This window comes from Balaenoptera ricei, chromosome 1 (genome assembly GCF_028023285.1).
Source record: "Balaenoptera ricei isolate mBalRic1 chromosome 1, mBalRic1.hap2, whole genome shotgun sequence".
Lineage (NCBI taxonomy): Eukaryota > Metazoa > Chordata > Mammalia > Artiodactyla > Balaenopteridae > Balaenoptera > Balaenoptera ricei.
Genome location: NC_082639.1, coordinates 146439205 through 146465002, shown reverse-complemented (window position 1 = coordinate 146465002; position 25798 = coordinate 146439205). Strand labels below are relative to the sequence as shown.

Sequence of the window (25798 nt, the reverse complement as noted above, 5' to 3'; positions counted from 1 at the left end):
TTATATTTATTTTCATAACATCTCTGTTAATCCTACAGAAAACAAATCTGGAATATAAATGTATTTGCTTGAAATTCCATATGAGGCTGGCTGGGGCCAGATCCTAAGTCTCTTGTTCTACAGAGAGATTTCTGCCGCTCACCATTTCCCATGCCATTAATTTATTTATTCATGTATTTACTTGTCCACCCATTCACGCACTGAATGAGCTGTCTCCCTTTTTGACTCAGGAGGCACTGTACTTTTAAAATTCTCTCAAGGAGATAAAGGTCAAGAATATAAAAAGCTTAAGTACTTACTATTTTGATTACCTGAGTGCCAGTGGCCTCTGGGTGCATATTCACCCAGGTGTACAGCATTATAGCTCAACATGTGTACACACTACACAGTGATCACCACCACCACCACCATCCATCACCATACAGTCGACCCCCTTCACCCATTTAGCTCACCCCCCAATCCCCTTCCCCTGTGGTAACCACTGATCTGATCTCTGTATCTATAAATTTGTTTTTGTTTTATTTTGTTTGTTTATTTATTTTGTTTTTTAGATCCCACATATGAGTGAAATCACATGGTATTTTTCTTTCTCCGTCAAACTTATTTCACGTAGTATAATATCTTCAAGGTCCAACCATGTTGTCACAAATGGCAGGATTTCATTCTTTTTTTATAGCTGAGTAGTATGCCACTGTGTATATATACCATATCTTCTTTATCTGTTCATCCATCAGTGGACCCTTAGGTTGTACCTATACCTTGGCTATTGTAAATAATGCTGTGGTGAACATAGGGGTGGCTATATCTTTTCAAATTAGTGGTTTTGTGCTCTTTGGATAAATAACCAGAAGCAGAATAGCTGGGTCATATGGTAGTTCTATTACTAATTTTTTGAGTTTTCCATGGTGACTGCACCGATTCACATTCCCACCAACAGTGTATGAGGTTTCCCTTTTCTGCACATCCTCTCCAACATTTGTTATTTCTTGTTTTTTTGATAATAGCTATTCTAACAGGTGTGAGGTGATATCTCATTGTGGTTTTGATTTGCATTTCCCTAATAATTAGTGATGATGAACATCTTTTCATGTGCCTGTTGGCCATCTGCATGTTTTCTTTGAAAAAATGTCTGTCCAGATCCCATCTTTTAATTGGGTTGTTTGTTTATTTGTTTTTTGCTTTGTTGAGTTGTATGAGTTGTTTATATAGTTTGAATATTAACCCCTTATCAGATATATGATATGCGAATATCTTCTCCCATTCAGTAGGTTCCCTTTTCATTTTGATGATGGTTTCCTTTGCTGTGCAGAAGCTTTTAAGTTTGATGCAGTTCCATTTGTTTATTTTTCCTTTTGTTTCCCTTGCCTTTGGAGTCAGATCCACAAAAACATCGCTAAGACTGATGTTTTTAACATAGCAAAAACTAAGGGATACAGAAAAAGCAGTTCTAAGAGGGAAGTTCATAGCAATACAGGCTTACCTCAAGAAACAAGAAAAATCCCAAGTAAACAATCTTACTTTACACCCAAAGAAACTAGAAAAAGAAGAACAAATGAGTCCAAAAATAGTAGAAGGAAGGAAATAATAAAGATCAGAATGGAAATAAATGGAATAGAGACTATAAAAACAATAGAAAAGATCAACGAAGACTAAACTGGTTCTTTGGAAAGATAAGCAAAGTCAACAAACCTTTAGCTAGACTCACCAAGAAAAAAAGAGAGAGGACTCAAATAAATAAAATCAAAAAGGAAAGAGAAGTTACAGCAGATACCACAGAAATACAAAGGATCATAAGAAACTACTATGAACAATTATATGCCAACAAATTGGACAACCTAGAAGAATGGATAAATTCCTCGAAACATGCAATCTTCCAAGACTGAATCATGAAGATATAGAAAATCTGAATCGATGATTACTAGTAAGGAGATTGAAACAATAATCAAAAAATCTTCCAACAAACAGAAGCACAGGTCCAGATGGCTTCACTCACATATTTCTACTAGGTCATGTCCTTCAGCCTTGCATGTATTTGCTTTCTTCAGGATCTCAGACACCTTCTGTGTGTCCTAACCCATCCTTCAGTTTCTCTCAGCAGGTAAGCTGCAGTCTTCTCCAGTTAACACCCTTGCCTGTGTTTAAAGAACACTGATGCCCTGAGGTTTTAGGGCAGATAAGCAGAACTCAGCTGACAGGTCCTGACCTCCAGGCAGGCCAGCCTTTGTTCACAAGGTGGAGGATTCAGTGAGCCTGCAGGGCTGTCAAAACATTTATTCTTGTCTAAGGAGAGAAAACTTGGCAGAAAATATCCTTCCTTTCTCAGAGTTCCAGAGTCTGAGGTTTGAGCTAGGTCTCCTTATTACATCTTCATAGTTTTCTCTCCACTTGTCTCATTGGTCCTGATTTTGGGGGTTTCTTTACTGAACACTGAAACCTAATCACTCTCTATACCTTTAAATCACTTTATGATTAGCCGGATTTATTCAGCTTCTAGTGACTTCTAAACATTACCAACTTGAACTTTCTGCATTCTGTTCCTCATATAGGTTTTCTTTCATTAGCTCAAAAGGATCACATATGTCTTTCATGGGCCCGGCACTGTATTGGGCATTGGAGTGTCAAACTAGTTAGGATGGTGCTGAAAAGAATACTATAAGATTTAAAATAAAGGAAACCTAAGATTTGTTTCATTAGATAACAGATAGATAGCTAAAAGAGCAAAACATATATGCATGTATTGTAGCTGGGATTTTAGATTAAGGACAAGAAATAAGAGTAAAAAAATTAATAAAAAGGGTTATACTTTTTAAAGAATCATAAAGAGATTAGGGAAAGATGGTAAATTAGAAAACCCCATAAAAATACAATTAAGAGTACAAATGAAGGCAATGCACTTAAATATATTAAGGTAATTGGGGATATTTTTAAGTAAATTGAGATATTAACAGAAAAAAAATTGTGAAGAAAACCCAAAAGGTTTCCTTAGAAAAACAAATAGTCAAACCCCCCAAAAAAGAAAAAAACCAACACACCAGCTGGCAGCAAGGCAGTGATACATGAAACCTTTGAGCACTTGCTGGCCTGACGTGGCTCTTGTCCCCTGGGATCAGGGTCCTCACATCCTGAAGAGGGCGCCTGGGGTTATCCCCTGCCCCTCTCCCCACCTTCCCCACTAGCACGAGTGAATACTTCTTTTTCTGAGTTCAACACATTCGTTGTATTCTATTTTGCTAAGGTTTTATTCAAGATTTTTTTCATCTCTGTTCATATATATTTGGAATTGTTCATTATAGATTTGGGATCCCAAAATCATTTTTGTGAATAAATTAGTTTTTTTAAAGATTCTTTGGTTATTTGGAGGATTTTTTTCCCCCACTGAATCAGGGCCAAATGCCTTTTATTGGATTACACTGTATATGTCTTTTATATACTGTATATGTATATATACATGTATACATACAATTACAGTGTCTTGCTACATGTTTGGAAATTTTGTATATTCAAAAAATGACTATTGAAGTTATGCATCAGTACAATTATTTCTCTCCATTTTGTTTCTTTCTGTTAAGTTTATTCTTTCTGTATGTTGTGTCTTATTCTTTATAACAATACAGATGAAACGACAGCTTAGAGATGTTAGGTAATTTAGTCAGAATTAATAACTGAAGGATACCAGAAGCTACTTCAGTCAGTACACAGCCTCCTGGATAGGATGGAATCTATCTGTAGATAGTATAATCCGATACACTTGACTTTATTTTCTATTTTTAAAAAATGTGACCAAATATAAAATTCTTGATATAATGCCTGGTATTTTGTTATTCCTGCCCCTGAGATGTTACCGCAAGGAAATCTCTTCTTCTATTGCTTTTGAAAATTCATCTTTAATTTGCAGGTTAATTAGCCTTGAATCCTGGGTCCATCACCTACTAGCTTTGTGACTGTTTTCTCATTCATAAAGTGGGGAGAATACCTATTTCCTAGGATGTTGTGAGGATTAAATAAAAAAATACATGTGATTCATTTTACCAGATCCTCGTCTTGAGTGCTACCTTGCACAAAAGAGCTCCTGTTATGTCTTTGTACAAGTAGTAGTACAGAGAAAAATTTGGTTCTTCTCAGGCTATGCTCTGCTGAAGAAACTTGGGTCAGTTTCTTCAAATCTGGCTCTAGGAACGCCTAAGTCTCTCTCTAAACATCAGCTATGTGGGAATGAAAATGAGAATTTCACCAGTGACATGTTATGAGGTAATTTACAGAAAAATTGAACTGAAAAATTGGTTAGGAGATTCTGGGGGAGTGAATTTGAAGGCTGGACCTCGTTGGCTTCCTTCCCATGGTGCCACCAGGAGAATGTGGCTGCAGCTAGAGACTGAAGCTTGCCTTAGACCAGGCCTGACCTGAGGCTGGGGAAGGAAGGGCAGTGAGAGCTTCCGTTGGGCTGCTTGGTCCTGGAGAAGCCCTTGCACCCTCTTTTAGGTCTGAAAGGGAAGTTGCAGCCTTCTCCCTGCATTGACTGGATCTGAACTCTGTTTATGACAGTGGGTGCCAAGTCCTTTTGCTGGTTTTCTAATTCGGTTTGAGGGACACACCCTAACGAAAGCCAGGAAGAATGATTCACCTGTTGCCGTATTTACCATGACCACATTCCACTTGCTTGAACTCTGCCCTGGCCAAATGTCTCCGGGGATTGCCTTCAAAGCAACTGATGACACGCCCCCCCCACCCCCCTTCCTCCTGGACAGGCTATTGGGCTCCTTCAGAGCTTTTCAACAACTCAATACCCAATAGCATCTGACCCCAGCCTGTTTCCAGGGCCCACTTAAAAGTCAGACTTTCCAGATAGGGATTATGAAGCAGACAGGAAGTGCTCTAAAAGATATTTCCCCAATCTTGTCTGGTTGTGTGTTTCATTTTTCCAGTAAAGTATCCACATTTTAAATGTTTAGCGATTAAAAAGGAAGGTGAGGACACCAATCTTGCATTCACTTTTTCAGTTAGCATCCCTTTACTCAGTGCCAGTGCCAGCTGCTGTCCTGGGCTTGAAGATACAAGGACGGGCAAAGACAAACACATCTCTGCCCACACTCAGCTTATACACCAGACACGAGAAATAAATTACCCAATACTATAGAAATAAATATAAAATTGCAACTCTGATAAGTACTAGAAAGAAGAGATGCATGGTACCCAAAGAACTTATAACCAGGGGATTTGACCCACGTGGGGAGGGCAGGGAAGACCTTGGAAGCCTAAGATCTGGGATCTTTGTCCTACTTTCCAAAGTCACGGCTTGAAATTTGGGTCAGGCTTTTAAAAAGCTTGTGTCTCCATTGTCTTTTCTCTAAATCTGGTGTCTCCATTCACAACAAGGGCAAAGATCCTTAAGCCTATCCATTAGAGAGGAGATAACCAAGTTAACATAAAGCTTTGAGAAACATTAAAGAGAGAAATCAATTAGCCATTGTTAAGTGCCACTTGCTCTTCAAGGCATTATTCAAAATTATAAGCACTTGAAGATAAGAGGCCAGTGACCCCTGGGGGCTCTAAAATAACATATATGCCCATGGCTGCAGCCATTTTACTAATGACATAACATCTGTTGGTATATCTAGCACTTTGAAGACAGAGCTGCAATATACTCTCTACCTTTTAAAAAGTATTTCCTTCTGTTTTAAATTTTACTCCAAGTACAATTTGAAAAAAAGACTTAGGTGTTAACAAGACAGTCATCTGAGTCCTGTTGTCTGACTTCAAGTCTGGCTCTCTTACTGAGTCTTGGGGCATGATGTGTTCCCTCTTGGACCTGATTTTCCTCATCTGTAAAATGGGTTGATAAGAATACTGCCTCATAGGGTTGTTGTGAGGTTTAAATGAGATGTTATAACTACAGGGTTCTAGTTCAGTGACTGCCTGGTAGTGAGCGCTCAGCTGAGGCTGCTTCCTTCCCTGCAGAAGTGTAGCAAGTAATAAAGGTAGCAGAGACCCATTGAGACCCTATGTATTTGTGCATGTCCCCCTCCCCAGTAGCGTGTTACAAAGCCATGTGGATCCTGGAAATGTTGGGAACACAGAGTGTTCCTTCTCTCTGTGTTAGTTTTCCATAATAGAGATTGGAACAAATACCATCAGAATAGCCTCCTGTTTGCCTCTGACACCAGGAATAAGAGTAAAATAACTTGAAATGGCTCAAAAATTTGTCTTGGTGCTCTTCAATTTGCATGAGTGAGTATAGAATATGAATGTGGATCTAACACCTGCCAAACAGTAGTCCCTGCCTCCCACCCCTCCCGGGAAAGAAACCCCAAATGAAGTGATGTGGGGAGGCCAGACTTAGAACTTTTCAAAGCAGGTAACTTCAAGGCAAACATTTCCTCTCTCCCTCCTGGGCTGGCTGGGTGTGTTATTACTGGAACCAAGACAACAGGTATTGGGTAAGAGCGAGGGACTGGACAGAAATTTTTCATCAGCTTGAGCCAAGTTCTCATTCTAGATGACTCTGTGGGAAAAAAAACAACCTTGTAGTCAATTTGCATATTGGACACTTTCTGTCTGTTCATGTTTCTAGCCCAACTTTTTCAATGGGGAAACAAGTGCTATAAAGGAAAAAGTTTGATAGCTTTTGAAAAAATCAAAATGCTTTGTATGAGTTTCATATTATTCTATTTGCTGCTTTTTCTGCTTGCATGGTAGACCCTTAATAAATACAGAGACCGGTTTTTTGTTTTGTCCTCAATTTATGTGAACATTTATTTATTCTCTTAGTCATTCAACAAGCACGTGCTAAATGTTTATTATGCACCGGGCACAGTTTTTGAGTGAGAAATTTGGATACATGGTCTGAGAAATATAAATGAATTTATGAAGAAAATGGGTCAGCATGTTAGAAATCACTCCTTCCCCAAAAGCCCATCATATATGGCTGCCAAACCTGTGTATGAAAGTGGAATAAAGTGGGCTAGCGTTTCGTATGTATTTTGAGCATTTCCTTTGAGGAATTCAAAGAATAGATTTATCCTAAAGGCAATACCTGTCACAATCTAGCAAAATATATTATTTCGGATAATTATTCATTGGTTTATTTCTTCTAGTAGGGCAAGATGCCGAGGACCCAGGAAAGCGGGACACACATCTTCACTGTTTCCCACGCTTATCCCTTTCCTGAGGGACGGCTGTGTCATCCCTAACCTTCAGTAGCCACCTCACCCATGTGACCTATAAGTCCTAGACCAACAAAATTACATGTAGTTCTGAAAACACATCATACTGTTTCATACCTCTCTGTCTCCACACATACTCTTCCTCCTTCTGGAATGTTCTATCTACTGTCCACCTCCCTCTAGATATCTGCTCATTCTTCAAATCCCAGTTCAGGCTTCTCATTCTTTGCCCCCTCCCACACTTTCCCAGCCACTCTCTCCTCTCTGGTACTTGGAGACCTTGCTATACATCCACCATTGCAAATATCACACTAAATTACAGCTATTTATTTATACAGATCTTCCCGGATTTATGATGGGATTACATCCCGATAAACTCATCATAGATTGAAAATATCAGAAGTCAAAAATTCAGTTAACACACTTCACCTACTGAACATCATGGCTGAGCCTAGCCTACCTTCAACATGCTCAGAACACTTACATGAGACACAGCTGGGCAAAATCATCTACTACAAAGCCTATTTGATAATAAAATGTTGAATATCTCATGTAATTTATTGAATGCTGTACTGAAAGTGAAAAACAGAAAGGTTGCCTGAGTACAGAATGGTTGTCAGTGTATCGGTTGTTTACCCTTGTGATCCAGTGGCTGATGGGGAACTGCGGCTACTGACGCTGCCCAGCATCACGAGAGAGAATCTTACTGCTCATCACTAGCCCAGGAAGAGATCAAAGTTCAGAATTTGAAGTATGGTTTCTACTGAATGCAAATTGCTTTAGCACCATCATAAAATTGAGCCATCGTTAGGTCAGGGACCATCTGCGCACCTGTATTTTCCATTAAACTGTGTTTTCCAGCAGGTGCTGTGGTGCCTGGCACAGAGGAAGTGCATAGGAGTTGCACAGGTGTCTGTTGGACTGAGAACACTGTACAGGTATTTTTACAGTTCTTATTAGAAGTTTTATGGGAACGGAACCATTCAACAAATATTTGTTGAGCACCTACTATGTGCCAGGCACTCTTTGAAATGCTAGGCATAGAGCAGTGACCAGAACAGACAAATGTCCTGCTGTCATGGTGCTTACAATCTATTCCTCAAGCTGATGGTCATCGGCTCAACTAAAAATTCTATTACTAGGGAAGAAGAGGAAAAACTGATATTGAGACAATTAGCAGTCTTTGCCACACCGTTCTTTCCCTTTCTCTGTGTTTAAATGGGCATGTGGCTTTTTTATTCTTAAATAATGGTAGACTGTGATAATTCTGCTTTCTTTGACTTAAATGCATGTGTTGAATTTTGTTTATCACGCATCTTAAGAGCCTATTTAATAGGCTGTCTTATTTCTTATTTGAGGGTGTGTGTGTGTGTGTTGAGGACAGCTAGAGAGAGCCCAGTTTTCAAAGTAAGTTATTGAAAACTCCTTCACCTGCCGTTGTCTCCTCACAATAGCCTGCTGAGCTAGGCATGAACAACAGTGTTATTACTCCATTTTACAGGTGGGGAAATTAGGCACAGAGAGTTCAAGTAAATTAAGATTAGAGAGCTAATTGTCAGTAGAGCCATGTCTCCCGACTTGATACTTTTTTATTTGGTTAAGGATGTGGTTAGTTATATAATAGTGTCAAGTAACTCAGGCTCACTGGGTGACTGAAATATTTACTGTTGTTTTTAACTGCAGTTTCCTCTAGAAATGAGTGAATCAAAGTAAATTCTTCTGTATAGAACACAGACACTTCTTTCACCTTTCTCCTGATCCTCCACCCAAATGCCCACCTTTTCTTTACATTTTTAGCCCAGATCAGCCAGTTTTCTTCTTCACACAGAGATTGGATCCTGATGGTGAGTTCTCCCATCGTGCTTCATTTAGCCAGCCCGGTCCTTGGGCTGTGACTTTCTCGGTGGGGACACTGGCCCCAGTTCATCATGACCTGATGTTTAAAGGCTCTGTGTTTGGCCAGGGCATTGCCCTGCCAGGCCTGAGGACCAACCGTTTACATCGGTAGCCTTTCCCAGCTTCTCTGCTGAGACCTTGCATGCTTGTGACTGCCGCATGTTCCTGGGTTGCATCTCTTTCTATCATATACAATCCAGACATTCATATAGCAGAGTAAAGGGGCCCTTTTTGTTGCATTGGAACAGAAAACTGAAAGTTTCAGAAATTAAGAAAAATACTTATCAGAGATGAAGTAGAAATGAAAAGAGAACAAGCTTTGGGAGAGAGTCTCTAAGCCTCAGATTCCTCACCTGTAAAATGAGGATAATAACACCTACCTTGAGAATTACTATAAGGGTTAGAGATATAGCTGGAAAATGCCCAGCTTAGTACCCAGAACATAGTGGATTCCCCATAAATGGGAGAGAATAAAATAAAATCTATTTTGTTCACTTTCTATAATATTTAAAATTTGGGCAACAATCCCAAGGGAAATGAAAATGCAGGTTGACACAAAAACTTGTACATGAATGTTCATAGCATTGTTCATAATAACTAAAAAGTGAAACAACAAACCTCTAAAAAAAAAAAAAAACAAACCTCTATTAACTGATCAATGGGTGAACAAAATGCGGTCTATCCATACAATGGAATATTATTCAGCCATAAAAAAGAAATGAAGTACTGATACATGCTACAACGTGGATGGACCTTGAAAACATTATGCTAAGGTGAAAGAAGTCAGACACAAAAGGCAACAGTTGCATGATTTCATTTATATGCAATGTCCAGAAAAGGCAAATCCATAGAGACAGACAGAAAGTAGAAGAGTGGTTACCAGGGGCTAGACAGAGGGGAGGATGGGAAGTGGTTGTTAACAGGTACAGGGCTTCTTTTGGGGCTGACAAAAATGTTCTGAAATTAGGTCACAGTAATGGTTGCACAGCTCTACGGATACACTAAAAACCACTGAATTATACACTTTAAAAGGATGATGTTAGGTGTGTGCATTGTATCTCAATAAAGCTATTATTTAAAAATGGGGCCAACAGTAATTATGCCTTAGTTGCTCTGCAAAGAGCTGTTACATATGGCATTTGTGGGCAGTGTACCCGTATGGTCACCCCATGCCTGTATCATTGTTTTTACTTTTTTCTAATAGCAACTCTATTGCTATTAGACTGACTGAAAGAATTATTTAGACCTTGCTCAACCTCTGCATGTCAATCTTTCTTTGTCATTGAAGATGCTTTCTGGGTATGTGAAAGCAGGGCAGTGATATTACCGCTATCCTCCCAACCATATTTGAAATATTTAATTACTGAAATGTGTGCCCTGAACATGTGCGGATGGATGGGCTGTGGCTATTAAGAGGTGAAATAATGTGGTCTTTGTGTTGGGTCCCTGGTTTCCAGAGAGCCCCTGTCATGCTGGAATATATTCGTGGCATTTCAGCCTAATAGGTTATAAACAGACTTTTATCTCTAAAACCTGGATAACTGGCTTCTCTTGAAACGATAGGAAAGTCTAGCATTTCTGGGCACACATTCTAGCATGGCAGCAATCAGATGGGGCCTGCGTGTGTCTATTCTTAACAGTCCTTCTCTCACACTGTCAGCTCACTCCTTTATGTTATCTGTGCTCAGTCTTTGTAGGCATTTGGGTTGAACTGGGGAAAGTCCTCTTGAAATTGTTTATTCATTCACTCATCAAGCCCGTGATTAGTGCCTGTTTTACACAATAATCTCTGTTAGGTGCTGGGATAGTCCTGTCCTCAGGGAAGAGAGTCGGGTTAATGGAGAAAGACATAGAACCAGTTAATTGTATTATAGGAGCAGGTTCAGTGTTGGGAGTATGGGCAGGGAATTGATGTGTAGTTACAGGTATGGGGGTGGGAGGTTCAGGGCTCCTGGAGAATAACACCTTTCTGGATCCTGTGGTATCCTCTCTCTAGTATTGGTGCTTTAGTTGTTGACTGTGCAGGAGAACACTTCACCAGTAACTCCATTTCTTCAGGGCACACCCACAAATTAAAAACTTAATAGAATTGGAAAATCCAGCAAGGAAGAGAAAAGAGGAAATGAGGAGTGGGTGAAAAGGAGTGGGAAGAAGAATAAACAAAGGACAAAGGAGAAGAAAAACAGGAAAACGTACTTAGGCAAACGAGAAACATACTTATCTTGCCTCAGACACTGCCACTGATGTTTTCATGGAATTCCAAGGGTTTTGACTCCAAGGAAAATTATGCTGAAGGGAACTTCAACAAAGCTTAAAGGGAACTAATGAATCTTCCCATTTTTCTTATTTTATTTCCTCCCATCCTTTCGCGCTGAGATGATCCCATTGGTCATGGTGATTAACGTCTTTAACGATGCAGAGAATTCCTTCCAGTTTGACATGTGGGCATCCACTCTCTGTGGGTGAGTGCGGTGGGGGGCGTCTGAGCTAAGGTTGGGAGGGGCACCAGAAGGCCTGAAGGAAGAGCCCAGGCTCTAACCCCCACCATTTGTGTGGCTTGAGCAAGACATAACCTCTCATCCTCAGCCTTCTCGCCTATAACATGGGGAGATAAAAAGAATGCCTACCTAGCTAATCATGAGGCTCAAAATGGGACAGTGCAAGACATACAGGTGAGGGGTTCTTAACACCAAGAGAGCAAAACTATAGCTCACAATCAAAAGTAGCAAGAAATGGCTTATTTGTAATATGTTTAATTAAGTTCATCCTGATTTTATTAAGATGATATTGGGCTTTGGAATTGACTGTTAACGGGTCAGTCGGTAAATTTTAACCACGCCTCTTTCCTGCCCTTTAGGAATGAAATTGATTGTATTTTCAGAATTAACATTTCTTTTTACATCACTTTTACCCAGTCTTCAGGTGTGTAACGCCTATGATTGTTTCTGGGATTAAATGGTACATACTGAGGAAGGATACTGAGAGTATAAATATTTATTTGTTGGTGAGGAGGGTTTCATGAGAAGTGAGTTTTCCTGATTTCTTAGTTCATTAGGAAGAATTGCTACTAATTGACTTGGTAGGACCTAGGAGAAGGCTTTTGTTGGGAGAAATCCCCAGCCCCCAGTTCATATTTGAATCCTGAACCATATCCATAGCAAGTTTCCACCCAACAGATGGATTCTAGTTCTTTAAACAACTCTGCACAGTAACCAAGAGGCAAGAGTCCATCATCATGTTTTGCCAAGTGGCCAAGCATAACTCTTCCCACCTTGGCAGAGCAGCTGCTGGCGAAGCTTTCCCTGAGAGCAGAGACAGAGGTGGTAGGACTTGATGACATTCCCTTCCTTGAAAATGAATTTCACTAGTTGCTTCCAAAAGTGAAATTTTATTTGAGGTGGAACTCTTTATTTTCTACACCAGTGAGTCTTCCTTGCTGGATGAAAATATGAGGCAATTAAGAGGGTAGTTCAGGTTTAGAAGTCTCAAGTTGGAAAATTCATTTTTTGCCAGATCATTAGTCATGGTGTGAATCTTCCAGGTGGTGACTAACTTTGTTGTTCATTCCATCACAGTTCCCTTGAGCCTCTCGGAGGCATATTTTGTGGGTTCTAAGGCAGCAAAGATCAATCGCTGCACAATATTGCTTTCCTCCTGCCCCACTGACTGCAGTTCTGTTGTTCTGTAGCATCAGAAGTCTAGACTTTCTGGGGTGGCAGGGAAGCTAAGAACATTCCCTGAGGGTCAGTACAGATGGAGGTGATCAGAAGTACCATGTCATCAGTATCTGTGTTCCACCTGCTGAGACATCTGGCCTGCATCTTTTTTTTTTTTTTTTTAACATCTTTATTGGAGTATAATTGCTTTACAGTGTTGAGTTAGTTTCTGCTGTATAACAAAGTGAATCAGCTATATGCATTCATATATCCCCATACCCCCTCCCTCTTGCGTCTCCCTCCCACCCTCCTTATCCCCCCCCACCTCTGGGTGGTCGCAAAGCACCAAGCTGATCTCCCTGTGCTATGCAGCTGCTTCTCACTAGCTATTTTACATTTCATAGTATATATATATGTCAATGCTACTCTCTCACTTCGTCCCAGCTTCCCCTTCCCCTTCCCTGTGTCCTCAAGTCCATTCTCTACATCTGCGTCTTTATTCCTGTCCTGACCCTAGGTTCATCAGAACCTTTTTTTTTTTTTTTTAGATTCCATATATATGTGTTAGCATACAATATTTGTTTTTCTCTTTCTGACTAACTTCACTCTGTAAGACAGACTCTAAGTCCATCCACCTCACTACAAATAACTCAATTTCATTTCTTTTTATAGCTGAGTAATATTCCATTGTATATATGTGCCACATCTTCTTTATCCATTCATCTGTTGATGGTCACTTAGGTTGCTTCCATGTCCTGACTATTGTAAATAGAGCTGCAGTGAACATTGTGGTACATGACTCTTTTTGAATTATTGTTTTCTCAGGGTATATGCCCAGTAGTGGGATTGCTGGGTCATGTGGTAGTTCTATTTTTAGTTTATTAAGGAACCTCCATACTGTTCTCCATAGTGGCTGTATCAATTTACATTCTCACCAACAGTGCAAGAGGGTTCCCTTTTCTCCACACCCTCTCCAGCATTTATTGTTTGTAGATTTTTTGATGATGGCCATTCTGATCGGTGTGAGGTGATACCTCATTGTAGTTTTGATTTGCATTTCTCTAATGATTAGTGATGTTGAGCATCCTTTCATGTGTTTGTTGGCAATCTGTATATCTTCTTTGGAGAAATGTCTGTTTAGCTCTTCTGACCATTTTTGGATTGGGTTGTTTGTTTTTTTGATATTGAGCTGCATGAGCTGCTTGTATATTTTGGAGATTAATCCTTTGTCTGTTGCTTCGTTTGCAAATATTTTCTCCCTTTCTGAGGGTTGTCTTTTCATCTTGTTTATGGTTTCCTTTGCTGTGCAAAAGCTTTGACGTTTCATTAGGTCCCATTTGTTTATTTTTGTTTTTATTTCCATTTCTCTAGGAGGTGGGTCAAAAAGGATCTTGCTGTGATTTATGTCATAGAGTGTTCTGCCTATGTTTTCCTCTAAGAGTTTTATAGTGTCTGGCCTTACATTTAAGTCTTTAATCCATTTTGAGTTTATTTTTGTGTATGGTGTTAGGGAGTGTTCTAATTTCATTCTTTTACATGTAGCTGTCCAGTTTTCCCAGCACCACTTATTGAAGAGGCTGTCATTTCTCCATTGTATATTCTTGCCTCCTTTATCAAAAATATGGTGACCACATGTGCGTGGGTTTATCTCCGGGCTTTCTATCCTGTTTCATTGATCTATATTTCTGTTTTTGTGCCAGTACCATACTGTCTTGATTACCGTAGCTTTGTAGTGTAGTCTGAAGTCAGGGAGCCTGATTCCTCCAGCTCCGTTTTTCTTTCTCAATGTTGCTTTGGCTATTTGGGGTCTTTTGTGTTTCCATACAAATTGTGAAATTTTTTGTTCAAGTTCTGTGAAAAATGCCATTGGTAGTTTGATAGGGATTGCATTGAATCTGTAGATTGCTTTGGGTAGTATAGTCATTTTCACAGTGTTGATTCCTCCAATCCAAGAACATGGTATATCTCTCCATCTGTTTGTCATATAGTTTTGTGCATACAGGTCTTTTGTCTCCTTAGGTAGGTTTATTACTAGGTATTTTATTCTTTTTGTTGCAATGGTAAATGGGGGTGTTTCCTTAATTTCTCTTTCAGATTTTTCATCATTAATGTATAGGAATGCAAGAGATTTCTGTGCATTAATTTTGTATCCTGCTATTTTACCAAATTCACTGATTTGCTCTAGTAGTTTTCTGGTGGCATCTTTAGGATTCTCTATGTATAGTATAATGTCTTTGTGTCCTGTTGCTTGTGGAGCCTCACAGCAGGTCAGGCACTGCACTGTTACATTTTCTACAGGACTCTGAAAATAGAACCTTTAACTAAAGCTTCATGTTTCCTCCAGGGAGCTTGCATCTGGGCCTTTACTATCTCTCTCACCAACCCTCTGAAGAGACCAGCGCCTGCATGTTTTCATGATTATGTATTCAAACGGAAACACACTTTCATCAGACAGATTAAAAGGCAGCAGTTAGAAGTATCTGCCTGGATTTCTGTTTATTTGCCTTCGCCAGGGGAGTGGAGAGGCAGGGCAGTTGGTCTTGAGGGGGGAACGTAAGCCTTCCTCAGTGGGCTGGTGTTCTCTGGGACAGTGCAGGAGACTGGCCCTGCGCATCAAAGGCCAGAGTGGATGAACCTGTGACCACAGCTGGAGGATTTGCTCATTTCCTCAGAAGCCTGAGAACAAAGAGAATCTTAACAATTTGGGGAAGTAACTGTACAGGAAATTTTTTAACTCCATTAGGACAGTATTTAAAATCTCTGCCTCTACTTTTAATTAGAGACATCTATCTTTGCAGCTAATTTCTCTGGATGTTTGTCACTAGTGGATACTTAGGCAGAGTTTGGAGTTGTTTAGTCTGTACTCCAGGAAAGAGAATTTCATACAATGAGTCCTTTGTTAAATTTAACTTTGTTAAAATGATTAGGGGGAAATGCATCATCGTGTATGGAGGACAAAGAGAATATAAATCCTGTGTAATGAAGAAACAACAGTCAAGGAAAGAAGTAGATGCTATCTAAATTCTCCTACACTATTTATAAGTAATTTGGGAATAATTTAGAATTCCTAAAACTTTTGGCTAACACTATCGTCAAGATTTTTTTGTTTTAACATACTCTTACTCATAGTACTTTGCGTGAAGAATAATGTGCATTGGAGTGGATTCCCAGTTTCAGGAATTGCTCTACACATGCTTCATGCTGTGAGATGAGTGGTTTGACAATTATAGTGCCCTTCCTGGCTATGATGCTGGACATCACGCTGGACATTGGTGGCTTGTGGCACTGTGTGAGAGTGGATGTGATTTTTGCTGACATGCTACACTTCTCGGCACAGTTGCAAACTGGATGGAGCCCGTGTCTCTCTCCCACATTGCTTCCTGACCTACTTTCCCACCTCCTTGTACTCCCCCATCTCTGTCCCAACATACTTACCTGGTATCCCCCAATACCGTCAGCTACACACATCACCTCTCTTCCCTCCAGATGATGGAATGTCCGGGTGGGTCTGTGGGTCTCTCTCCCTCCTAGACCTTGTTTTGAAGAAAGGAGCTGATTCTAATCTGATTTCCAGAAAAGCCTTGAAAGTAGATGAAGTAGCCATCGGCATCACCTCTTGATCCTCTATTTTTTGAATAGTGTTTTAAAGAAGGATAGTTTTCGTTCAAATATCCATCTTATGAAATAAGATTTTCAGATATTAGTCATAGACCTCTATCCTTCGTTTTTCTATACCTTGTGACTTAAGTGCATACCTTCACGTTACTTCGTGTTTTATAGAAATTTATTCCCTATGTAACATGGAGTTTCACCATGCTTTGCTTAACAATGCTTTTTCTCTTGAACATTCCTAAATATTCTCTCTCTTAAAGATTTCATTTGTTACTTTTGGAGCAGCAGTGACCACCAAAAGCTCAAGTAGGAAAAACAAAAACCATTATAGATTGGGTTTAACAAAATCCTATTTACTGAAATTGACATAAATGGAGGACGTGACCACTGTTCACATCTCTTCATTTGCTCTTATCAAGGCCATGCTCTCAGGGAACCACTGCTGCTGATAATGCCAGTAGCTTTCCCTCCCAGGAGGAACTGCTGAATTGCCAATAAAGTATAAGCCTTTTTACTGCCTTTTAAGAGTCTCAGACACCTCTATCTTCCCATGACTCTTTCTTTCCTGTTTGCCCGCCCTCCCTCCCTCCCTTCCTATTTTAATTTTATTCAGTGTGGTTTTAAAAAAACAAGAATAGGTGTTGAATTTTGTTAAAGACCTGTTTAGCATTTACAGAGATAATCATATGATTTTTCTTCAGGTCTATTAATATAGTGAATTATATTAATGAATTTCCTTTATATTGAACAATCTTAGGCTATGATATATATTTTCTTAATAGGATATTGGATTCTCTTTGCTAATACTTTAGGATTTTTGCAGCATATTCATTGAAAAGTATTGACCTGTAGTTGTGTGTGTGTATCTTTATCAGATTTAGATATCAATATTGTACTTGCATTATTAAAAGGACTTGGATTTTTTTTTTTTTTTTTTTTTGGCCATGCGGCTTATGGGATCTTAGTTCCCCAACCAGGAATTGAACCCAGGCCCCTCGGCAGTGAAAGCGCCGAGCCCTAATCACTGGACTGCCTGGGAATTCCCCCTTTTTTTTTTCTTATGCTCTGGAGAACAAGCTACATAACATTGGAAATATCTAATCTATTAAGATATCTGGGCTGCCCTGGTGGCGCAGTTGTTGAGAATCTGCCTGCCAATGCAGGGGACACGGGTTCGAGCCCTGGTTTGGGAGGATCCCACATGCCGCGGAGCGGCTAGGCCCGTGAGCCACAATTGCTGAGCCTGCGCGTCTGGAGCCTGTGCTCCGCAACAGGAGAGGCCGCGATAGTGAGAGGCCCGCGCACCGCGATGAAGAGTGGCCCCCGCTTGCCGCAACTGGAGAAAGCCCTCGCACAGAAACGAAGACCCAACACAGCCATAAATAAATAAATAAATTTAAAAAAAAAAAATGAGAAGGAGAATAGATTGTTTTGAAGAAAAAAAAAAAAAAAAAAGATATCTAGTAGAATTCCTCTATGAAACCACCTGGGCCAGTGTTTTCGTTTTTCTCTTTATTTCTTCTAAGAACATTGTTCTGTTTAAGTTTTGTCTCTCTAATGGAGTCAATTTTGCTAACATGCATCTTGCTAGGAAATCTTCTATTATATCTAGTTTTTAAACTTATTTTTCATTGAGTTGCACAAAGTGACCACTCATGATATTTTAAAAAAATTCCTTCCATATCAGTCATATTCCCCTCATCTTTGTCATTTCTTATTTTTACTTTTTGTGTTGTCTTGGTTAGATTAACTTGTGATTGTCTTTTGTTGATTTTGTCCTCAAAAAAAGTAACATTTCTTTTGTTTATTAGTTCTGCTCTTTTTCTGTTTTCTACCTCATGACTTTGTCTTTATTTCTTTATGCTTGTTTGTATTGTTGCTCTTTTTCTAGCTTCTTGAGTAGGAGTTCAACTCATTTATTTTTATTGATTTAAGGATAAAAAAAACTGAATTTTTCTCTGACCACTGCTTTAATTGTATCCCCCGGTTCTGATATCTAGTGTTTTCATTATTTATATTTAGAAGTTAGAAAGTTGTTTTGTAGCTCTTATTTCACTCAATAGTTGTTTAATAGAGAGTTTTTAATGGAATTTTGGGGGTTTTATTTTATTACTAATTTCTAGCTTTATGACACTGTGATCAGAGAATGCTGTTTATATTATTCCAATTTATAGAGGCTTTCTTCATAATGTAATTGTTGGTCAGTTTTTGTGAATGTTCCATGTGCACTTGAGAAAAAAGTATAACCCTATTATTGTGTTCTGTAGATCCTCTATATATTTACTTTTTTCCCATTTGAACTTTCTTCAACTGAAAATGGCGTATTAACATCTCTTATTATTGGTGCTTGTTTTTCCTTGCAGTTTCTATACTTTCTGCTATATCAGGGGTTGACAAACTACAGCCTGCAGACTAGTTGCCTAATTTTGTAAATAAAGCTTTATTGGAGTACAGCAGTGCTCATTCATTCATGTATTGTGTATGACTGCTTTACTGCTACAATGACAGAGTTAAGTAGTTGCCATAGAGAGTGTATGGCCTGCAAACCTAAAATAGCCACTATCTGGTTCTTAAAGAAAAGTTTGCCAACCCCTGTGCTATATGAAGGTACATGGATATTCACATTTATTATATCTTTGATGTGAATTATATCCTTTAGCATTATTAGTAGAATTACAATTTTGCTTTGTCATGTTTAATATTTTTTGGCCTGAATTTTACCTTATTTGATGTCAAGTTTACAACCCCTGCTTTCCTTCTTTCTTTTCCAGTTGATGGAATATCGGTTCATTTTTAGGTGTTCTGAATAACTTTGTTTTAGATGTATATCTTATACTCAGCATGCGTTTGCTTTGTGATAAAATTTGAAAATACTTTTGTTTTAATAAGTGAGTTAAGCTCCTTTTGAAGTGGATCAGTTTATTAAACTTTCAAGGTAGAACAGAAACAAGTTTTGTGTACATTGTTTGAAGACTTTTGAAGGTACTCTATTTTGTATAAGTGATGGTAGAGTTAATCCAAAATAGATAGGTGAAGATACCTTGGATTTTGAATTTTATACTGGAAACTGTTATTGTGACTTTCCCCTCTAGTGCATACAATTAAAGCAGCACTGGCTAAAATTTTTGTTGGACTTGAAATGAAAATGCAACTCTGAATAATTGCTTAAATTAAGTGTTGTTATGTAAGTTAAAAGGCAGAGTTTACATCTTGGATAACTAAAAATTAAAACAAACAAGAAACTTTCCAAGAATATTAGTTACCTAACTCTACTTTAATTCATTTTATGTATATACTATTTTAGTACAACCACTTATTGATTCTACTATTGGCCAAGTCCTGCTTAAGGATCTAATGACACAGAGATGGTTTAAAGCAACATCTCTCACTTCAGAAATTCATTGTCTAGTTTGGACCATGAGGGAGTCATTTTCATACACACAATGTCTAGAACTGGCCATTCTCCTTTCAGTTAATCTGGGGTCTTTTGGTTTTCCCCCTCTTTCTTTGGATGACATAATAACTGAACTGTGCTGTGCTTTCTTTCATGCAGGGCAGCCACTGATCACAATGTGGATAATACAACAGAAATACTCAGGGAGTGGTTGAAAAATGTCCAGAGAGCCTATCACTATGTGGAATGGAGACCTATGGATGAACCTGAGTGAGTAGCAAGAGAATATTTTGTGAACTCATTATTCACCCTTGCCCCCTTAACCAGTCTTCCAGCCATTTTAGGCTTCCAATCTTGGGGGCACATGTGACTTTCCCTTGTCTTTCATCTCTGTGTCTAGTAAGTTACAAAGACCTGCCATTTCTTCCTTTGACAAATCTTCATGTCTCTCTTCCTCTTTACTCCTGCAGCTACCAGCCAAGTTCAGATTCTCATTAGTTCTCAAGTAAATTACCACAGCAGCATATATTTTTAAATATTGATATTATTTATTCATACTTTGAGGATAACCCTTTTATCCTTGAGGGAGCGTAGTGAAAAGTTTGTATACTTCTTACATACACCTTGCTTTTTCACTCATCATATCTTGGTAATCATTCCAAAGCAATAGTTAAGGAGTGTCTTCCGTTATTTTTATGACTGCAGAGTATCATTGTGTGGATGTACCATAATTGTTTAATCAACCTCCTACTGATGGACATTTACGTTATTTCCAGTCTTTACCATAGCAATTTCTTAGTAGCTTCCATCTTCAAATCATCCTCTATACCACACTGTCAAATTAGTCTACCTAAAATATTAGCGATGTGCTGTCTTTTCTCTATTAAAAAGACTTCAGTGACTGTCTAGTACCTACAGAATGAAGTTCAAATACCTGATTTATATTTTTAAAAGATTTCATAAATTTAGCATCCATACATATACACCAATATTTCCTAAAAGAAAACTGCTTCATCTGGATGTTGCTACTGGTTAACTGCTACCAAAAGCTGTTGCTAATCATTCCAGTTACAAAGATGTACCTTCTCTCAACACTTGTATTGCTTATTTCCTATATCTTCTTGTTTGACACAACAATAAACTTAACTAACATTAACTATCTGATTCATGCATTTTTTTTCTAAGTATTTTTTTATTTCTTTGGCAGGGGCTAAAATATACAAATACTTTATATTTCACTCAGTGCTATGTTCTTGGCGGGCACTAAATTTATACTTGTTGGATGAACAAATAAGTAAATGAGAACATGAATAAATATATTTAAACTTACTACTCTAAATGTTCCCAAGGCTACTACAATTCTAGCTTAAGAAATTGTAGAAATAGGATGAATTGAGCTGCTGAAATTTTGCCCAGGGTAAGTCATTTATTGGGAGCCAAATATGTGTTATCATAATAAGGAGTGCTATTCCAGAACAAATTTTTGTTCTTCTAGTCTCTCTTTATATAAGATTTTTATTATGTGTATGTATGTATGTATCTACATATATATCTCAAATCTCTGTATATGGTCCGTATATGGAGCAAAATTTAACAACCAAATTTGAACACTGTAAAAAATTTTGAACAATCTTTTGGAGTTCCTTATAATGGAATTTGGCCTAATTAGAATAGCCCAGAAAGACTCTATGTACCTCTCTTGCATCCTGGTAATTTTCTCCATTGCCAGATTCTGACTAAATGTATTATATGCCAAGGTCAGTGTTAGAAATACCAGAGGAGGCATTTTGGGGGCAACATATTCAGAAAAACAGAAATTCCACTGATTTTTGTAGAAACAATAATTGAGGAAGACATTCCAGAGACTTCCTGTGCAAAAATAGTTTTATTAATCTTATTTGTATGATTACGGTCTCATTGTTTTTGCGGTTTCTCATTCACTGAGGGAAATGTACTGCCAGTGCAGCATTAAGAACTTGAAGTGGTGGCCAGTTTGGGGCCACTGCGACTTTATCAATGACCATACCAGTTGGGAGCTTTCAGAAAGGTTCTTGAGGGTGTGCTAACCCACCTGCCTCCATGGCCGTGGACGAGTCCTGGCCTGGCTGCTTTGTGGATGTTGATAGAGAGCCCAGCATTATGCATCTGCTCCATGATCTCACTCCATCTGGGGCAGATCAACGTGTTAGACTCTGTGGAGTCATTTACTGAGACTTGACCACGTAAGGTAAACCTTTATTTTTCCTGGGAAACTCATATTTTGATGCTGTAACATTTCCAAATTTATTTGATGGCTAAATGTATAAGACTGTGTCTAGGAACATGAGCTTTGGGGTTATGCCTGGATTCAAATTCTGACTGTACCCCTTATTAACTGCATAATGTTAAGCAAATGACTTAACCACTCTAACCGATTTCCTCAGCTGTGAAATGGGGATAGTGGTAGCACTTACATCACAAGGACTCAGTGATCTCTAATGAGAACCCACTGAAATATTTCATATAAAGAGTCATGTGTATGGGAAGCAGCAAATTACTTAATCTCTCCTTGCTCCAGTTTCCTATCGGTAATAATGGGATAATGATAACCGTAATAGTATCGACTTCCTAGGGTTACTACTGGAAGATTAAATGAATTAGTACATAGTGCCTGGAATATATAGACACTCAATAATTATTAGCTATTATTATTATTAATATTATTGTTATCATTACTATAGGTCTTATCCTGATGAAATTGGACCAAAGCACTGGCCTGGCTCCCGTTTTGCCCATGTGATGAAACTACGACAGGCAGCCCTTCGAACTGCGAGGGAAAAATGGTCAGACTACATTCTGGTAAAAACAGACGTTTAATTTCTTGACAACTGTTATCTAGAATGTTTCCAAATCAATTGTTGATAATCTAGGACTGTGGGAACAATCAAAACAACCCTTTTTTAGACATCTCCTCCTCAACGTTTTAATAAAGGCACAAGAAAAAATCTGGAGAACTTAATATCGGGATACCTGGAATTCATCTCAGACTCATTCCTCGCGTTTTTAGTGAGTAAGCAAATAAGCTCCTGAATTATTCAATCTCTTTATTGTAGTAGGCATAAGAAACTCTAATACTTTTTAGTTCATAGGGAATGCTATGGGTAAAGCAATATAAAAGGTCTTGACTTTTTAGAAGAGTTTTGGGGATATGAGAAATTAATTATGTAAAAAGAGATTCAAATTAACAGCTCTGAAATGCTATTATTCCCTTTTGCTCCCAAGTATCTGGGGAATGGTATCTCTTGCTTGGCTTCCTGGTTGCTCCTAATCATGCTGGACTCTCCTGGAGAATTTCTCTCCATGCATAGGTTCCATTACTTCCCTCAGAACTTCGAAAGTGGTCCAGAAAAATGCTGGACTTGACAATTAAGAATCAATGTTATCTTTATCCTCCAGGAACCTGTCTCAGTTGGAAAGGTCAGCTCCCTAATCAGCAAGGAGCTGCAGCCCCTATTCCCTTTGGAAAATTGACAGAGGTTTTTCTCCCCCAAAATTTATGGGAACAAAGTTCTTCCTCTGTGGCCCCCAAAATCCATTTAATTCTTTTGGCAAACATTTTCCAGTACAACACTACAAATAACGCCAGTAAAGCAAAGCCAGTGTTGTTTCATTAAACTTATGGACGTCTGTTCTCTGTCACTAGACTCTGATTCCTAAAGGGAATACTTTTGACCTATGTCCATCCTCAGCCTCTCAACCACAACAAAAATCAGCCCAATAGTTTATCACACACATACTTTCAATACAAATAATTTCATAGAAGTTTCAAATTGTGCTGATATTTAACGTTGTATAGCTATTTAAATGTCATTGAAGTGTACAAGTGCTGTACCACAAAACTTTTGGTAAAGAGATTGACTATCAAAGAGTGAAAGCTTCTGATTATTTACATTGTGTGTTGCAGGGGGAGATATACATAACATAAAATCTACCATTTTAATTTTTTTAAGTGTACAGTTCAGTGTGATTATTTTATATGATAGAAACTGTTGTTATACTGTCCCTGTAAATGAATCAGTGTTAACATGGATTTCTGGTAAGAATGGGAAGTAGCTTCATTGGTTAGCATGGGTTGATATAATGTACTTTAAACAAAAATTCTAATTGTAACATTAAGATAGCATTTATGGATTGGTTTGGGCCCATTTTGGCTTTACTATAGACAACCTGAATAGGTGTGTTCATTTGTACCTAGAGTGGGCACTCAGTAAGTGTGAATAAGTCCTTATTTAAGGGCTTGAGAGCCATTAATAGCTTATACTTAAACCACTAACCAAGGTGTAGGTTGGGTCCTTGTTGAGTATGTGCCCAATGATAATACCAATTCATTGCTCGGTGCCTTATGCAGAGCTAAACATGTGGAAGTTAGACTAAATGTATTTTGCCTGAATGAAAGCCATCCAGCTGCAAGGGGTTTCCACAAGGAAAACACAGATAACATGTAGCTGGTTCCATATGTCATGAGCAAGTTTCCATGATCCTTTGGCAAGTGTTGGGTTACTCTTGTACCCGTTACTGAAAAGTACCTTTTCATGCGATGTTATCCTTTTCTCTTCCTAGTTCATAGATGTTGACAACTTCCTGACTAATCCACAGACCCTCAATCTACTGATTGCAGAAAACAAAACCGTTGTGGCCCCCATGCTGGAGTCTCGGGGCCTGTACTCTAATTTCTGGTGCGGAATCACACCTCAGGCAAGTCTTTTGGTTAATGAATTAAGGTTATGAGTTTTAACAAGGCAACCACCTGTCAACAGTAGCCCCATCAATCTCTTTCTGATTTTCTGCCTTGAAACATGCCTGTCATTGTGTTATTAGAGCAAGCATTTTTAGGAAAGGAGGTAAATCCAGGTCCAATGCCACAACCCCATGAGCTCTTCTGTATTGATGAATTATGAAGAAATTATTCTAATGAGCTTAGCATTAGAAGCTTTAAATTAACCACTATAGCTTGCTGAAATTTATACTTTTTATTTCTCCCTGATTCAGAGATTTTCAAAAAAATAAATATTTTTTTTTGCTCATCAAAACTAACATAAGAGGGGCTTCCCTGGTGGCACAGTGGTTGAGAATCTGCCTGCCAATGCAGGGGACACGGGTTCGAGCCCTGGTCCGGGAAGATCCCACATGCCGCGGAGCAGCTGGGCCCGTGAGCCACAGCTACTGAGCCTGCGCGTCTGAAGCCTGAGCTCCGCAACAAGAGAGGCCGCGACAGTGAGAGGCCCGTGCACCGCAATGAAGAGTGGCCCCCGCTCGCCACAACTAGTGAAAGCCCTCGCGCAGAAACAAAGACCCAACAGAGCTAAAAATAAATAAATAAATAAATTTTAAAAAAACCCAAAAAACCTAACATAAGAACACTATAAAAAACTGAAAAGAGAAAAACGTTTTTTAAAGAATCATTTTAATCCCTACCACTCTAACATCATAGATAACAGCTTGCATGTTTTTAACTATTATCATCAAGTGGCTATAATGCAATTTACTTAACCTTTCTCTTAGTTTAAAAACATTTAAGTTATTTGCAAACTTTTAACTATTATAATGACCATCATAATTAATATAAAAATTTCCATATTTAATATTATTTCCTTGGGACAGCTTCTGAGAGCTGGAATTAGTGAGTCAAAGAGTATTAAATATTTTAATGACCTTTGATATGTTGCCAAAATATTTCCAAAGAGATCTAATAATTAGAACTGCCATGGTAGATGTTTTTACAAAATTTGAGTTAAAAACAAAATTTTAAATTTCCATCATCTCTCTTTTCCATTGTAAAATCTTTGAAGTCTAGAGATCTGTTGCAGTGAATGTTTATGGATGATTATATTTTTTATTCTTTAGTTAATAAATTAGAGAGATAAACTGATCAATGTAGTACATATTAACGTAGGATAAAGATTCTCTAAGGGAAAAATTATATGTTAAGTGTGTTCTCATGCTCAGAGAGCTAAATTTTCAGACCCTCTTTCTGAAGAATGAGGCCAGTGGTGTGCTGATAAATATATAATGACTGGCTCTCTGTGGGGGAAAACCCTTGA

The 25798-nt window shown here is 38.5% G+C and overlaps 1 protein-coding gene across 3 annotated transcripts in view; it reads left to right on the top strand.

Annotated features, from left to right (window-relative positions):
* The window catches only part of COLGALT2 (collagen beta(1-O)galactosyltransferase 2), a 119429-nt gene that overhangs the window by 39451 nt on the left and 54180 nt on the right, over positions 1-25798 (top strand). For 2 of the 3 annotated variants that reach the window (XM_059904071.1, XM_059904089.1), the window contains exons 2-4: positions 19878-19988; positions 22439-22556; positions 24318-24452. In XM_059904071.1, the coding sequence (XP_059760054.1) occupies positions 19975-19988; positions 22439-22556; positions 24318-24452 (267 nt within the window). In that variant the 5' untranslated portion in view covers positions 19878-19974. Of the gene's footprint in view, positions 1-8026; positions 8099-19877; positions 19989-22438; positions 22557-24317; positions 24453-25798 lie in introns of those variants that run through there. The other variant, XM_059904079.1, reaches the window with a different exon arrangement.